Below are 16279 nucleotides of genomic sequence, written 5' to 3' on the forward strand. Positions count from 1 at the left end.
GGACCTCTCCTGCCTGTGTACCGGAGTCATAGCTTAGAAATGGACCAATAGAAGTATTAAGAGGACCGCCCACATGCAGGACCGCCCACATGCAGGACCGCCCACATGCAGGACCGCCCCGAATTGCGGGCTGCAATTGTACCCTTCTTGGCTGGACTGCCTCCTCTAAAAACTAAAGGATATGAATTCCATGTTCATGATGGAGAAAGAGACTACTTATCATTATTTTCTGAATTCCTTCATGTAAAATACAGTTCTCTTCATAGAAACACCACCTAGATCAATGGTCTGGAGTTCACTAGCCATTGATTTGTTATTACATAATCACTCAAATGTAGCCTAGTAGCAACAGGTGTAATTAGTGTTACTGCTGTTTATAAAAGCAACTTAATTGGTCAATTGTTAACGTGGTATTGGTAAGGTTTTCCGTGTTCAAAATAATATTTTTGTACTGATGATAATGGTTTACTGACTAGGGCCCGTTGCTCCCCAGGGAACATCAGGGTTTACTGGCTAGGGCCCGTTGCTCCCCAGGGAACATCAGGGTTTACTGGCTAGGGCCCTAGCCAGGGAACATCATGGTTTACTGACTAGGGCCCGTTGCCCCCCAGGGAACATCAGGGTTTACTGGCTAGGGCCCGTTGCTCCCCAGGGAACATCATGGTTTACTGGCTAGGGCCCGTTGCTCCCCAGGGAACATCATGGTTTACTGACTAGGGCCCTAGCCAGGGAACATCAGGGTTTACTGGCTAGGGCCCGTTGCTCCCCAGGGAACATCAGGGTTTACTGGCTAGGGCCCGTTGCTCCCCAGGGAACATCATGGTTTACTGGCTAGGGCCCGTTGCTCCCCAGGGAACATCATGGTTTACTGGCTAGGGCCCGTTGCTCCCCAGGGAACATCATGGCTTACTGACTAGGGCCCGTTGCACCCCAGGGAACATCAGGGTTTACTGGCTAGGGCCCGTTGCTCCCCAGGGAACATCAGGGTTTACTGGCTAGGGCCCGTTGCTCCCCAGGGAACATCATGGTTTACTGGCTAGGGCCCGTTGCTCCCCAGGGAACATCAGGGTTTACTGGCTAGGGCCCGTTGCTCCCCAGGGAACAGCATGGTTTACTGGCTAGGGCCCGTTGCTCCCCAGGGAACATCAGGGTTTACTGGCTAGGGCCCTAGCCAGGGAACATCAGGGTTTACTGGCAAGGGCCCGTTGCTCCCCAGGGAACATCAGGGTTTACTCACTAGGGCCCGTTGCTCCCCAGGGAACATCATGGTTTACTGGCTAGGGCCCGTTGCTCCCCAGGGAACATCAGGGTTTACTCACTAGGGCCCGTTGCTCCCCAGGGAACAACAGGGTTTACTGGCTAGGGCCCGTTGCTCCCCAGGGAACATCATGGATAACTGGCTAGGGCCCGTTGCTCCCCAGGGAACATCATGGTTTACTGGCTAGGGCCCGTTGCTCCCCAGGGAACATCAGGGTTTACTGACTAGGGCCCGTTGCTCCCCAGGGAACATCAGGGTTTACTGACTAGGGCCCGTTGCTCCCCAGGGAACATCAGGGTTTACTGGCTAGGGCCCGTTGCTCCCCAGGGAACATCAGGGTTTACTGGCTAGGGCCCGTTGCTCCCCAGGGAACATCATGGTTTACTGGCTAGGGCCCGTTGCTCCCCAGGGAACATCATGGTTTACTGACTAGGGCCCGTTGCTCCCCAGGGAACAGCATGGTTTACTGACTAGGGCCCGTTGCTCCCCAGGGAACATCATGGTTTACTGGCTAGGGCCCGTTGCTCCCCAGGGAACAGCATGGTTTACTGACTAGGGCCCGTTGCTCCCCAGGGAACATCATGGTTTACTGGCTAGGGCCCGTTGCTCCCCAGGGAACATCAGGGTTTACTGGCTAGGGCCCGTTGCTCCCCAGGGAACCTCAGGGTTTACTGGCAGGTCCCGTTGCTCCCCAGGGAACATCAGGGTTTACTCACTAGGGCCCGTTGCTCCCCAGGGAACATCAGGGTTTACTCACTAGGGCCCGTTGCTCCTCAGGGAACATCAGGGTTTACTGACTAGGGCCCGTTGCTCCCCAGGGAACATCAGGCTTTACTGGCTAGGGCCCGTTGCTCCCCAGGGAACATCAGGGTTTACTGGCTAGGGCCTGTTGCTCCCCAGGGAACATCAGGGTTTACTCACTAGGGCCCGTTGCCCCCCAGGGAACATCAGGGTTTACTGGCTAGGGCCCGTTGCTCCCCAGGGAACATCAGGGTTTACTCACTAGGGCCCGTTGCCCCCCAGGGAACATCAGGGTTTACTGGCTAGGGCCCGTTGCTCCCCAGGGAACATCATGGTTTACTGGCTAGGGCCCGTTGCTCCCCAGGGAACATCAGGGTTTACTGACTAGGGCCCGTTGCTCCCCAGGGAACATCATGTTTTACTGACTAGGGCCCGTTGCTCCCCAGGGAACATCAGGGTTTACTGACTAGGGCCCGTTGCTCCCCAGGGAACATCATGGTTTACTGGCTAGGGCCCGTTGCTCCCCAGGGAACATCATGGTTTACTGGCTAGGGCCCGTTGCTCCCCAGGGAACATCATGGTTTACTGGCTAGGGCCCGTTGCTCCCCAGGGAACATCATGGTTTACTGACTAGGGCCCGTTGCTCTCCAGGGAACATCAGGGTTTACTGGCTAGGGCCCGTTGCACCCCAGGGAACATCAGGGTTTACTGGCTAGGGCCCGTTGCTCCCCAGGGAACATCAGGGTTTACTGACTAGGGCCCGTTGCTCTCCAGGGAACATCAGGGTTTACTGGCTAGGGCCCGTTGCTCTCCAGGGAACATCAGGGTTTACTGGCTAGGGCCCGTTGCTCTCCAGGGAACATCAGGGTTTACTGGGTAGGGCCCGTTGCCCGTTGCTCCCCAGGGAACATCAGGGTTTACTGGCTAGGGCCCGTTGCCCGTTGCTCCCCAGGGAACATCAGGGTTTACTGGCTAGGGTCCGTTGCTCCCCAGGGAACAGCATGGTTTACTGGCTAGGGCCCGTTGCTCCCCAGGGAACATCATGGTTTACTGGCTAGGGCCCGTTGCTCCCCAGGGAACAGCATGGTTTACTGGCTAGGGCCCGTTGCTCCCCAGGGAACATCATGGTTTACTGGCTAGGGCCCGTTGCTCCCCAGGGAACAGCATGGTTTACTGGCTAGGGCTTGTTGCTCCCCAGGGAACATCATGGTTTACTGGCTAGGGCCCATTGCTCCCCAGGGAACATCAGCCATCAACAACTTCTCTCCATCACACTCTGTTCTGGGCTGTCTTCTCGATCTCCTTCCACTAATGATTTGTGTATACCTTATGTTATTATCAGTGTGTGACTTTGTCCTCCGTCCCTCTTCCCTCCAGCTGTGTACGTCCCACCTGCCCAGCCCCTCTGATGCCCCTAACCACTACCAGGCTGTGTGTCGGGCGCTCTACACCGAGACCAGAGAGCTACGCACCTTCCTGGAGAAGATCAGGAGTGCCAAAGAGGTGAGAACGCCCCTGACGTGTTTGTTCACCCAATCACTGACTCACTAGAGAGGTGAACGCCCCTTACACGTTTATTCACCCAATCACTGACTCACTAGAGAGGTGAACGCCCCTTACACGTTTATTCACCCAATCACTGACTCACTAGAGAGGTGAACGCCCCTCACACGTTTATTCACCCAATCACTGACTCACTAGAGAGGTGAACGCCCCTCACACGTTTATTCACCCAATCACTGACTCACTAGAGATATTCACCCAATCACTGACACACTAGAGAGGTGAACGCTCCTGACTCAGCAGCAGTTTGACATAATGGGTGTTGGAGAGGCCTGGAGTCTGATCAACAGCTCTACCAGTAGAAAGAAGTGTTCAACTGATCAATTAGCTAGAATGATCTCATATTCTGCAGACCTGCTCAGAATATTACCATCTCAACCAGGAATGGCAAAAGGAGACAAAGCTGCTTGTAATCAGTTTATCCATATTTGACCAGAAAGTTGTGTCCAGTTCTCAGCCTAATCAGAATGGTTCCTTGACCAAATGAATTAGCCTACTTAATGCTAGTACTTACTGCTAGAAATCATTTCAATTAATTGAGCCAGTAAAGATTCACACGGGAGAGTTTCAACAGATTAGAGATTCACACGGAGAGTTATTTTGTATGACCTGAGTAGTGGACCAGAATACCGGCTCCTGACAGGTTAACTCTGTGATATTCAGGGTTGTAGGGGAGGAATGTAGTAGTAAACCCTGAAGTTAATGTTATTTTCTGGGGGAAATCACTACGCTGGGACTTAGAGTACACCAGAACAATATGACATGTAAGAAATGAGAAACATTTCCCTACATATCCACTGTAAGCTTTGGTCATCATCTGTTCAAGAAGCTGCCTGCTTTCTAGAGTGCTGTATACACTCACTCCATGCATGTCTATGCATATCAGTCCTTGGCACTCATTTCCATATTCCTTAGGTTGTCATGCCAACTTACTTTGGGCAAGTTGTAGTGAGTAAGAACACTCCAATATAACGTTAACACACTAAGATTTGTTCTGCTGGCTGGCGGTTAGTTACAACAGGTGTGGACTGTATTGTGAAATGCTTGCTTACGAGCCCTTCCCAACGATGCAGAGTTTAAAAATAAAATGGTAACACGAGGAATAAAATAAAATACGCAAGAATGGAACTATATACGGGAAGTACCAGATCAATGTAGAGCTATATACAGGAAGTACCAGATCTATGTGGAGCTATATACAGGAAGTACCAGATCAATGTGGAGCTATATACGGGAAGTACCAGATCAATGTGGAGCTATATACAGGAAGTACCAGATCAATGTGGAGCTATATACAGGAAGTACCAGATCAATGTGGAGCTATATACGGGAAGTACCAGATCAATGTGGAGCTATATACAGGAAGTGCCACTACCATATAATTTGAGGTAGATATGTACATGAAGGCAGGGTGTAGTGACAAGGCATCAGGATAGATAATAAGGTACAGTTGAAGTCGGAAGTTTACATACACCTTAGTCAAATATATTTAAACTCAGTTTTTCACAATTCCTTACATTTAATCCTAGTAAAAATTCCCTGTCTTAGGTCAGTTAGCATCACCACTTTATTTTAAAAATGTGAAATGTCAGAATAATAGTAGAGAATGATTTATTTCAGCTTTTATTTCTTTCATCACATTCCCAGTGGGTCAGAAGTTTACATACACTCAATTAGTATTTGGTAGCATTGCCTTTAAATTGTTTAACTTGGGTCAAACGTTTCGGGTAGCCTTCCACAAGCTTCCCACAATAAGTGGGTGCATTTTGGCCCATTCCTCCTGACAGAGCTGGTGTAACTGAGTCAGGTTTGTAGGCCTCCTTGCTCGCACACACTTTTTCAGTTCTGCCCACAAATTTTCTATAGGATTGAGGACAGGGCTTTGTGATGGACACTCTAATACCTTGACTTTGTTGTCCTTAAGCCATTTTGCCACAACTTTGGAAGTATGCTTGGGGTCATTGTCCATTTGGAAGACCCATTTGCGACCAAGCTTTAACTTCCTGACTGATGTCTTGAGATGTTGCTTCAATATATCCACATAATTTCCTGCCTCATGATGCCATCTATTTTGTCAAGTGCACCAGTCCCTCCTGCAGCAAAGCACCCCCACAGCATGATGCTGCCACCCCCGTGCTTCATGGTTGGGAAGGTGTTCTTCGGCTTGCAAGCATCTCCCTTTTTCCTCCAAACATAACAATCGTCATTATGGCCAAACAGTTCTATTTTTGTTTCATCTGACCAGAGGACATTTCTCCAAAAAGTGTGATCTTTGTCCCCATGTGCAGTTGCAAACCGTAGTCTGGCTTTTCTGTGGCTGTTTTTGAGCAGTGGCTTCTTCCTTGCTGAGCGGCCTTTCAGGTTATGTCGATATAGGACTGGTTTTACTGTGGATGTAGATACTTTTGTACCTGTTTCCTCCAGCATCTTCACAAGGTCCTTTGCTCTTGTTCTGGGATTGATTTGCACTTTTTGCACCAAAGTACATTTATCTCTAGGAGACAGAACATGTCTCCTTCCTGAGCGGTATGACGGCTGCGTGGACCCATGGTGTTTATACTTGCGTACTATTGTTTGTACAGATGAACACGGTACTTTCAGGCTTTTGGAAATTGTTCTGAGGTCTTGGCTGATTTCTTTTGATTTCCCCATGATGTCAAGCAAAGAGGCACTGAGTTTGAAGGTAGGCCTTGAAATACATCCACAGATACACCTCCAATTGACTCAAATGATGTCACTAAGCCTATCAGAAGCTTCTAAAGCCATGACATCATTTTCTGGCATTTTCCAAGCTGTTTAAAGTCACAGTCAACTTAGTGTATGTAAACTTCTGACCCACTGGAATTGTGATATAGTGAATTATAAGTGAAATAATCTGTCTGTAAACAATTGTTGGAAAAATGACTTGTGTCATGCACAAGATAGATGTCCTAACCGACTTGACAAAACCATAGTTTGTTAACAAGAAATTTGTGGAGTGGTTAAAACGAGTTTTAATGACTCCAACCTAAGTGTATGTAAACTTCCGACTTCAACTCTATTTGAGGTAGATATGTACATGAAGGCAGGGTAAAGTGACTAGACATCAGGATAGATGATAAGAGTAGAACAGCAGCAGCAAATTCTGAGTGTAAAAGTGTGTGAATGTGTGTAGGTTTTCTGTGGGAGTGTCAATGTAGTGTGTCTATAATACACTGAGTGAACATAACATTAGGGACACCTGCTCTTTCCATGACAGACTGACCAGGTGAATCCAGGGGAAAGCTATGATCCCTTATTGATGTCATCTGTTAAATCTACTTCAATCAGTGTAGATGAAGGGGGAGGAGACAGGTTAAAGAAGGATTTTTTTTTAGCCTTGTGACAATTGTGATGTGTGTGTCATTCAGAGGGTCAGTGGGCAAGACAAAATATTGAAGTGCCATTGAACAGGGGTGTGGTAGTAGGTGCCAGGTGCATTGGTTTGTGTCAAGAACTGCAACACTGCTGGGTTTTTCACACTCAACAGTTTCCCATGTGTATCAAGAATGGTCCACCACCCAATGGACATCCAACACTACGGTGGGAAGCATTGGAGTCAACATGGGCGAGCATCCCTGTGAACGCTTTCGACACCTTGTAGAGTCCATGCCCGGACGATTGATGATGTTCTGAAGGCAAAAGGGGGTGTAACTCAATATTAGGAAGGTGTTCCTAATGTTTTGTACATTCAGTGTATGTAGTCTAGTGAGTGTGCGAAGGGGTGCTGCCGTGCCCTCTTCACGACTGTGTTGGTGTGTGTGGACCATGTTAAATCCATAGGGAAGTGGACATTGAGGTGTGTGTGGACCATGTTAAATCCATAGGGAAGTGGACACTGAGGAACTTGAAGCTCTGTCCTTTGGTCTTCTAGTGCATAACAACACCTCTCTGCATAACAATATCTCCCACAGTGTGTTACAATCTCTCTCTTCCTGTCTTCCTCTTCCTGTCTTCCTCTTCCTGTCTTCCTCTTCCTGTCTTCCTCCTGTAGAACCTGCGGCGGATGGAGGGTGACACGAGAGAGGAACCAGTCAGAGATCTCAACGAGCTACAGAACGCTGACTGGGTAAGAGAGTAACTGTAGCAGGTGTAAAAAAAAAAAAGCAGCTGAATCGCAGTCCACACGTCTGTTTTTTCAGAGGAAACGGAAGTTGGGTTGAAAAGTACTGTATCCCTGAAACCCGGAAACATTATTTTTCTGGGGACACCGTGGAGAGCGGACCACAATCCTCTCTCATATACAGTTTTGGCCATGTAGTGTACTATGTGGACACACCCCTTCAAATTGGTGGGTTCGGCTATTTCAGCCACGCCCGTTGCTGACAGGTGTTTAAAATTGAGCACACCGTCGTGCAATCTCCATAGACAAACATTGACAGTAGAATGGCCTGTACTGAAGAGCTCAGTGACTTTCAAGGTGGCACGGACATAGGATGCCACCTTTCCAACAAGTCAGTTCGTCAGATTTCTTCCCTGCTAGTGCTGCCCCCGGTCAACTGTAAGTGCTGTTATTGTGAAGTGGAAACGTCTAAGAGCAACAACGGCTCAACCATGAAGTGGTAGGCCACACAGTTGCAACACTCACTACTGAGGTCCGTACGGTCTCTGGTGCAACGTCAGCACAAGAACTGTTCGTCGTGAGATTCATGAAATGGGTTTCCATGGCCGAGCAGCCGCACACAAGCCTAAGATCACCATGCGCAATGCCAAGCGTCGTCTGGAGTGGTGTAAAGCTCGCCGCCACTGGACTCAGAACGCATTTCCACTGCTCCAATCGAGTGATGGATCAGGCGTCACCATCTGGCAGTCCTACGGACGAATCTGGGTTTGGCGGATGCCAGGAGAACGCTACCTGCCCCTATGCATAGTGCCAACTGTAAAGTTTGGTGGAGGAGGAATAATGGTCTGGGGCTGTTTTTCATGGTTCGGGCCCCTTAATTCCAGTGAAGGGAAATCTTAATGCTACAGCATATAACAACATTCTAGATGATTCTGTGCTTCCAACTTTGTGGCAACAGTTTGGGGAAGGCCCTTTCCTCTTTCAGCATGACAATGCCCCTGTGCACAAAGCGAGGTCCATACAGAAATGGTTTGTCGAGATCGGTGTGGAAGAACTTGACTGGCCTGCACAGAGCACTGACCTTAACCTCATTGAACACCTTTTGGATGAATTGGAACGCCGACTGAAAGCCAGGCCTAATCGCCCAACATCAGTGCCCGACCTCACTAATGCTCTCGTGGCTGAATGGAAGCAAGTCCCCACAACAATGTTCCAACATCTAGTGGAAAACCTTCCCAGAAGTGTGGAGGCTGTTGTAGCAGCAAAGGTGGGACCAACTCCATATTAATGCCCATTATCCACATACTTTTGGCCATGTAGTTTGTCTGATAGTGTAAATCTATTCACACTGTATAATTACTTCTACACCTTCTAAAACTCTTACAGTCTTCACACTATAATCCGAGGTTCGTAAACAAGTGTAGACTAAGAGTGAAATACTCTCTCCTACGGGCCCTTCCCAGCAATGCAGAGTGAAATACTCTCTCCTACGGGCCCTTCCCAGCAATGCAGAGTGAAATACTCTCTTCTACGGGCCCTTCCCAGCAATGCAGAGTGAAATACTCTCTTCTACGGGCCCTTCCCAGCAATGCAGAGTGAAATACTCTCTTCTACGGGCCCTTCCCAGCAATGCAGAGTGAAATACCATGGAGAGGTAATAGTGTTCAACCGTGATCATAAATACACTATGTGCAGGAGGAATCGCTATGTGCAGGAGGAATCGCTATGTGCAGGAGGAATCGCTATGTGCAGGAGGAATCGCAATGATGGCTTGCCAAAAATGTAGATTTTATACTGACAGTCCTGGTTATAGCTAACAATCCTTCGTAGGAAATGCCTAAATTATTACGCATATTATGCGACAGTTGTGTAAATAATAAATATCCGAGATTTGTGTATAGTCAAAAGTTTGGACACACCTACTCATTCAAGGGTTTTTCTTTATTTTTACTATTTTCTACATTGTAGAATAATAGTGAAGACATCAAAACTATGAAATAACACATATGGAATAATGTAGTAACCAAAAAAGTGTTAAACAAATCCAAATATATTTCATATTTGAGATTCTTCGAAGTAGCCACCCTTTTCCGTGATGGCAGCTTTGCACGCTCTTGGCATTCTCTCAACCAACTTCACCTGGAATGCTTTTCCAACAGTATTGAAGGAGTTCCCATGTTATGCTGAGCACTTGTTGACTGTTTGTCCTTCATTCTGCGGTTCAACTCATCCCAAACCATCTCAATTGGGTTGAGGTCGGGTGATTGTGGAGGCCAGGTCATCTGATGCAGCACTCCATCACTCTCCTTCTTGGTCAAACAGCCCTTACACAGCCTGGAGGTGTGTTTTGGGTTATTGTCCTGTTGAAAAACAAATGATAGTCCCACTAAGCCCAAACCAGATGGGATGGCGTATCGCTGCAGAATGCTGTGGTATCCATGCTGGTTAAGTGAGCCTTTACTTCTAAATAAATCACAGACAGTGTCACCAGCAAAGCACCCCCACACCTCCTCCATGCTTCACGGTGGGAACCACACATGCAGAGATCATCCGTTCACCTACTCTGAGTCTCACAAAGACACGGCGGTTGGAGCCAAAAATCTCAAATTTGGACTCATCAGACCAAAGGACAGATTTCCACCGGTCTAATGTCCATTGCTCGTGTTTCTTGGCTCAAGCAAGTCTCTTCTTCCTATTGGTGTCCTTTAGTAGTGGTTCCTTTGCAGTAATTCAACCATGAAGGCCTGATTCACACAGTCTCCTCTGAACAGTTGATGTTGAGATGTGTCTGTTACTTGAACTCTGTGAAGCATTTATTTGGGCTGCAATTTCTGAGGCTGGTAACTCTAATGAACTTATCCTCTGCAGCAGAGGTAACTCTGGGTCTTCCATTCCTGTGGCGGTCCTCATGAGAACCAGTTTCATCATCAGCGCTTGATGGTTTTTGCGACTGCACCTGAAGAAACTTTTAAAAGTAATTAATTTTCCGTATTGACTGACCTTCATGTCTGAAAGTAATGATGGACTGTCGTTTCTCTTTGCTTATTTGAGCTGTTCTTGCCATAATATGGACTTGGTCTATTTGGAAAAAGACCATCTTCTGTATACCAACCCTACCTTTTCACAACACAACTGATTGGCTCAAATGCATTAAGAAGGAAAGGAATTCCACCAATTAACTTTTAACAAGGCACACCTGTTAATTAAAATGCATTCCAGGTGACAACCTCATGAAGCTGATTAAGTGAATACCACTGTGGCTACTTTGAAGAATCTCAAATATATTTAGATTTGTTTAATACTTTCTTTTGTTACAACATGATTCCATATGAGTTATTTCATTCACTAGTATATAGAAAATAATAAAAAAATAAAGAAAACCCCTTGAATGAGGTAGATGTTCTACTGTATATAAATAAATAAATTGTGTGTTTCCTGATCTTTTTTTTTTTATCTCTCAGATATAGGACAGACACTTCAGAACAAACTTCCTATTGGCTATCTGTTGTTCCATGTGGTGACTCTGTTATTCAATGCATTTCTATTGGCTAATAGTGGTAATGCCAAATTCAATGTTTCATCCAATAATTGTTTAAATATTTTTTTGTTTGTAGCTTATGGGGTCCTAAAATTCCAAATGAAATAGCTAAATGATCCTTGGTATGACCATCTTAAAACAATTCCATATGTTAGTTTAGAAACTCCCTCCCCTGGCTTAGACTCTAGAGGGTTAATACCCTCTCAATGTTGATGCTATTTATCCGGTTGGGGTCTGTTTTCAATTCAGGAAGTACACTGAAAGTTCAATTCCAATTATCTTCAATGAGGAAAATGTGGAATTGTGATTTGGTTTACTTTCTGAATGAACTGGAATTAGAAATGATATGGACCACGTCAGGTCCTAATGGCCTGGTACTCAGGGCTCTATCGTCCCTCCATCAGGTCCTAATGGCCTGGTACTCAGGGCTTTATTCTCCCTCCATCAGGTCCTAATGGCCTGGTACTCAGGGCTCTATTGGCCCTCCATCAGGTCCTAATGGCCTGGTACTCAGGGCTCTATCGTCCCTCCATCAGGTCCTGATGGCCTGGTACTCATGGCTCTATTGTCCCTCCATCAGGTCCTAATGGCCTGGTACTCAGAGCTCTATTGTCCCTCCATCAGGTCCTAATGGCCTGGTACTCAGGGCTCTACTGTCCCTCCATCAGGTCCTAATGGCCTGGTACTCAGCGCTCTATTGGCCCTCCATCAGGTCCTAATGGCCTGGTACTCAGGGCTCTATTGGCCCTCCGTCAGGTCCTAATGGCCTGGTACTCAGAGCTCTATTGTCCCTCCATCAGGTCCTAATGGCCTGGTACTCAGGGCTCTATTGGCCCTCCATCAGGTCCTAATGGCCTGGTACTCAGGGCTCTATTGTCCCTCCATCAGGTCCTAATGGCCTGGTACTCAGGGCTCTATCGTCCCTCCATCAGGTCCTGATGGCCTGGTACTCAGGGCTCTATCGGCCCTCCATCAGGTCCTAATGGCCTGGTACTCAGGGCTCTATCGTCCCTCCATCAGGTCCTAATGGCCTGGTACTCAGAGCTCTATTGTCCCTCCATCAGGTCCTAATGGCCTGGTACTCAGGGCTCTACTGTCCCTCCATCAGGTCCTAATGGCCTGGTACTCAGAGCTCTATTGTCCCTCCGTCAGGTCCTAATGGCCTGGTACTCAGGGCTCTATTGGCCCTCCATCAGGTCCTAATGGCCTGGTACTCAGAGCTCTATTGTCCCTCCGTCAGGTCCTAATGGCCTGGTACTCAGGGCTCTACTGTCCCTCCATCAGGTCCTAATGGCCTGGTACTCAGGGCTCTATTGGCCCTCCGTCAGGTCCTAATGGCCTGGTACTCAGGGCTCTATTGGCCCTCCATCAGGTCCTGATGGCCTGGTACTCAGGGCTCTATTGGCCCTCCATCGGGTCCTGATGGCCTGGTACTCAGGGCTCTATTGGCCCTCCGTCGGGTCCTAATGGCCTGGTACTCAGGGCTCTATTGTCCCTCCGTCGGGTCCTAATGGCCTGGTACTCAGAGCTCTATTGTCCCTCCGTCAGGTCCTAATGGCCTGGTACTCAGGGCTCTATCGTCCCTCCATCAGGTCCTGATGGCCTGGTACTCATGGCTCTATTGTCCCTCCATCAGGTCCTAATGGCCTGGTACTCAGAGCTCTATTGTCCCTCCATCAGGTCCTAATGGCCTGGTACTCAGGGCTCTACTGTCCCTCCATCAGGTCCTAATGGCCTGGTACTCAGGGCTCTATTGGCCCTCCATCAGGTCCTAATGGCCTGGTACTCAGGGCTCTATTGGCCCTCTGTCAGGTCCTAATGGCCTGGTACTCAGGGCTCTATTGGCCCTCCATCAGGTCCTAATGGCCTGGTACTCAGAGCTCTATTGTCCCTCCGTCAGGTCCTAATGGCCTGGTACTCAGGGCTCTACTGTCCCTCTAACCACTCTGACATCAAACACTTATCTTCTTTTAAAACTCACCTCACAGTGGTAATACATTTTGAAGTTCAACAGCAGGTTGAAACAGTGTTAAACATGGTTGTTGTGGATGTTTCAATGCCTAACTCAACGTAATGTGATGCCGAAACGTTGGTAAATACCCATTAAATTGCTGGGAGATTACACATTTTGATAACTCAACGAAATGAACAGCACTTTCTAAGGTGAATAATTCTCTCTCCTTTATTCCTGGGTTGTCAACAGTTTAGTGAAATGTTTTATTGCCAAAACATGTTACTATCGATGCTATTATCTGGTGTTCCTCAGGCGAAGTTCTGGATGCAGGTGATGGGTGATCTGCGTAACGGGGTCAAGCTGAAGAAGGTCCAGGAGAGACAATACAGCCCTCTACCTATAGAGTTCCAGCTCACACCTTACGAGATGCTGATGGACGACATCCGCTTCAAACGATACAAACTACGGAACGTCATGGTGAGGGGACGTGGAAGACTCTCATCTTAAGGAAGGGTTCATGTTTTAGGTCAGGGATGGGCAACTCCAGTTCTCTGGGGCCTGATCGGTGTCACACTAACATGCCTGACTTCAATAATCAACTATTCATGATCTTCAGTTTAGAATGCAATAAGTTTAATCAGCTGTGTTTTGTTAGGGATGGAGGGGGGAAAAGCGGTGGTTGGCCGTCCTTGTTTTAAGTCGTGGCGAGGGAGGGCCCAGTGAGGATGGGCGATGCTGAACTCCAATAGCATCTGATGTTATTCACTAGGAAGCAAACGGGGAGGGACCTGCATGAATCTGTCCAATAAAAACATTTGGTGTGCACTAATGCACTAATGAATACACCCCTGATATAGCTTAGATACCTCAGACTGCAGTGTAGATTTCTTATTTTAAATTTTATTATTCTTTTACTCCTTTTTCTTCCCAATTTCATGATATTCAATTGTAGTTCGTCTTGTCCCATCTTTGCAACTCCCGTACGGACTCGGGAGAGGCGAAGGTCGAGAGCCGTGCGTCCTCCGAAACACAACCCTGCCAAGCCGCACTGCTTCTTGACACACTGCTCGCTTAACCCAGAAGCCAGCCGCACCAATGTGTCGGAGGAAACACCGTACAGCTGGCGACCGAAGTGGAAATGTTGTTCAGTCTGGGTGTGCAAAGCTCTTAGACTAACCCAGAAAGACTCACTGCTGTAATCGCTGCCAAAGGTGCCATAGATTTTCAAGCAAAACTAAGTAAAAACTGTAACTCGGCCACTCAGTAACATCCAATGTTGTGTTGGTAAGCATCTCCAGTGTAGAGTTGGCCTTGTGTTTTAGGTTATTGTCCCGCTGAAAGGTGAATTCATCTCCCAGTGATTGTTGGAAAGCAGACTGAATCAGGTTTTCCTCTAGGATTTTGCCTGTGCTTAGCCCCTTTCATAAAAAAAATTCAAAACTCCCGAGTCCTTGCCGATGACAAGCATACCCATAACATGATGCAGCCACCACCATGCTTGAAAATATGAAGAGTGGTACTCAGTGATGTGATTGATTTTCCCAAAACATAACGCTTTGTATTCAGGACAGAAAGTGAATTTCTTTGCCAATTTGTTTGCAGTTTTACTTCAGTGCCTTGAGTGCATGCATATTTTGTCCAGTCTTCCTTCTATTCACTCTGTTAAAATCAAATTTTATTGGTCACATAAACATATTTAGCAGATGTTATTGCGGGTGTAGTGAAATGCTTGTGTTCCTAGCTCCAACAGTGCAGCAGAATCTAAAAACGATTCGCAACAATACACATATCGAAAGGTAAAAGAATGGAATTAAGAAATAAGTATTAGATCGAGCAATGTCGGAGTGGCATTGACTAAAATACAGTAGAATAGAATACAGTATATACATATGAGATGAGTAAAGCAGTATGTAAACGTTATTTAAACATTATTAAAAGTGGCCAGTGATTCCAAGTCTATGTTTATGGGGCAGCAGCCTCTAAGGTGCAGGGTTGCGTAACCGGGTGGAAGCCGGCTAGTGATGGCTGTTTTTCATACTCTCGGACCCAGGTTGAATGCACCTGTACTGACCTCACCTTCTGGATGATAGCGGGGTGAACAGGCAGTGGCTCAGGTGGTTGTTGTCCTTGATGATCTTTTTGGCCTTCCTGTGACATCGTGTGCTGTAGGTGTCCTGGAGGGCAGGTAGTTTTCCCCCCCGTGATGCGCTGGGCAGACCGCACCACCCTCTGGAGAGCCTTGCGGTTGTGGGCGGTGCAGTTGCCGTACCAGGCTGTGATATTGCCAGACAGGATGCTCTCAATTGTGCATCTGTAAAAGTTGAGGGTTTTAGAGGCCAAGCCAAATTTCTTAAGCCTCCTGAGGTTGAAGAGGCTCTGTTACACCTTCTTCACCACGCTGTCTGTGTGGGTGGATCAGTTCATATCGTTAGTGACGTGTACACGAGGACCTTCAAGCTTTCTACCTTCTCCACTGCGGTCCCGTCGATGTGGATAGGGGCGTGCTCTCTGCTGTTTCCTGAAGTCTACCATCAGCTCCTTTGTTTTGTTGACCGTTGAGTGAGAGGTTATTTTCCTGGCACCACACTCCCAGGGCTCTCAACACCTCCCTGTAGGCCGTCTCGTCATTACTGGTCATCAGGCTACTGTTGTCATCTGCAAACACCGCACCCTTGTGGGGCCCCAGTGTTGAGGATCAGCGAAGTGGAGGTGTTGTTTCCTCCCTTACCACCTGGGGGCGGCCTGTCAGGAAGTCCAGGACCCAGTTGCACAGTGTGGGGTTCAGACCCAGGGCTTCGAGCTTAATGATGAGTTTGGAGGGTACTATGGTGTTGAATGTTGAGCTATAGTCAATTAATAGCATTCTTACATAGGTATTCCTCTTGTCCAGATTGGACAGGGCAGTGTGCAGTGGCGATTGCATCGTCTGTGGACCTATTGGGGCGGTAAGCAAATTGAAGTGGGTCTAGGGTATCAGGTAGGGTGGAGGTGATATGATCCTTGACTAGTCTCTCAAAGCACTTCATGATGACAGAAGTGAGTGCTACGGGGCGATAGTCATTTAGCTCAGTTACCTTTGCTTTGTTGGGTACAGGAACAATGGTGGCCATCTTGAAGCAAGTGGGGACAGCAGACTGGGATAGG

At 47.6% G+C, this 16279-nt stretch overlaps 1 protein-coding gene across 2 annotated transcripts in view; it reads left to right on the top strand.

The window, feature by feature from the left end:
- LOC106589129 (protein spire homolog 1) overlaps window positions 1-16279 on the top strand; it is a 118925-nt gene that overhangs the window by 46877 nt on the left and 55769 nt on the right. For both annotated transcript variants that reach the window (XM_014178832.3, XM_045709470.2), the window contains exons 4-6: window positions 3377-3502; window positions 7575-7649; window positions 13448-13612. In XM_014178832.3, coding sequence (XP_014034307.1) covers window positions 3377-3502; window positions 7575-7649; window positions 13448-13612 — 366 coding nt within the window. The remainder of the gene's footprint in view (window positions 1-3376; window positions 3503-7574; window positions 7650-13447; window positions 13613-16279) is intronic.

Source organism: Salmo salar, chromosome 27 (assembly GCF_965601325.2).
Source record: "Salmo salar chromosome 27, fSalSal1, whole genome shotgun sequence".
Taxonomy (NCBI): domain Eukaryota; kingdom Metazoa; phylum Chordata; class Actinopteri; order Salmoniformes; family Salmonidae; genus Salmo; species Salmo salar.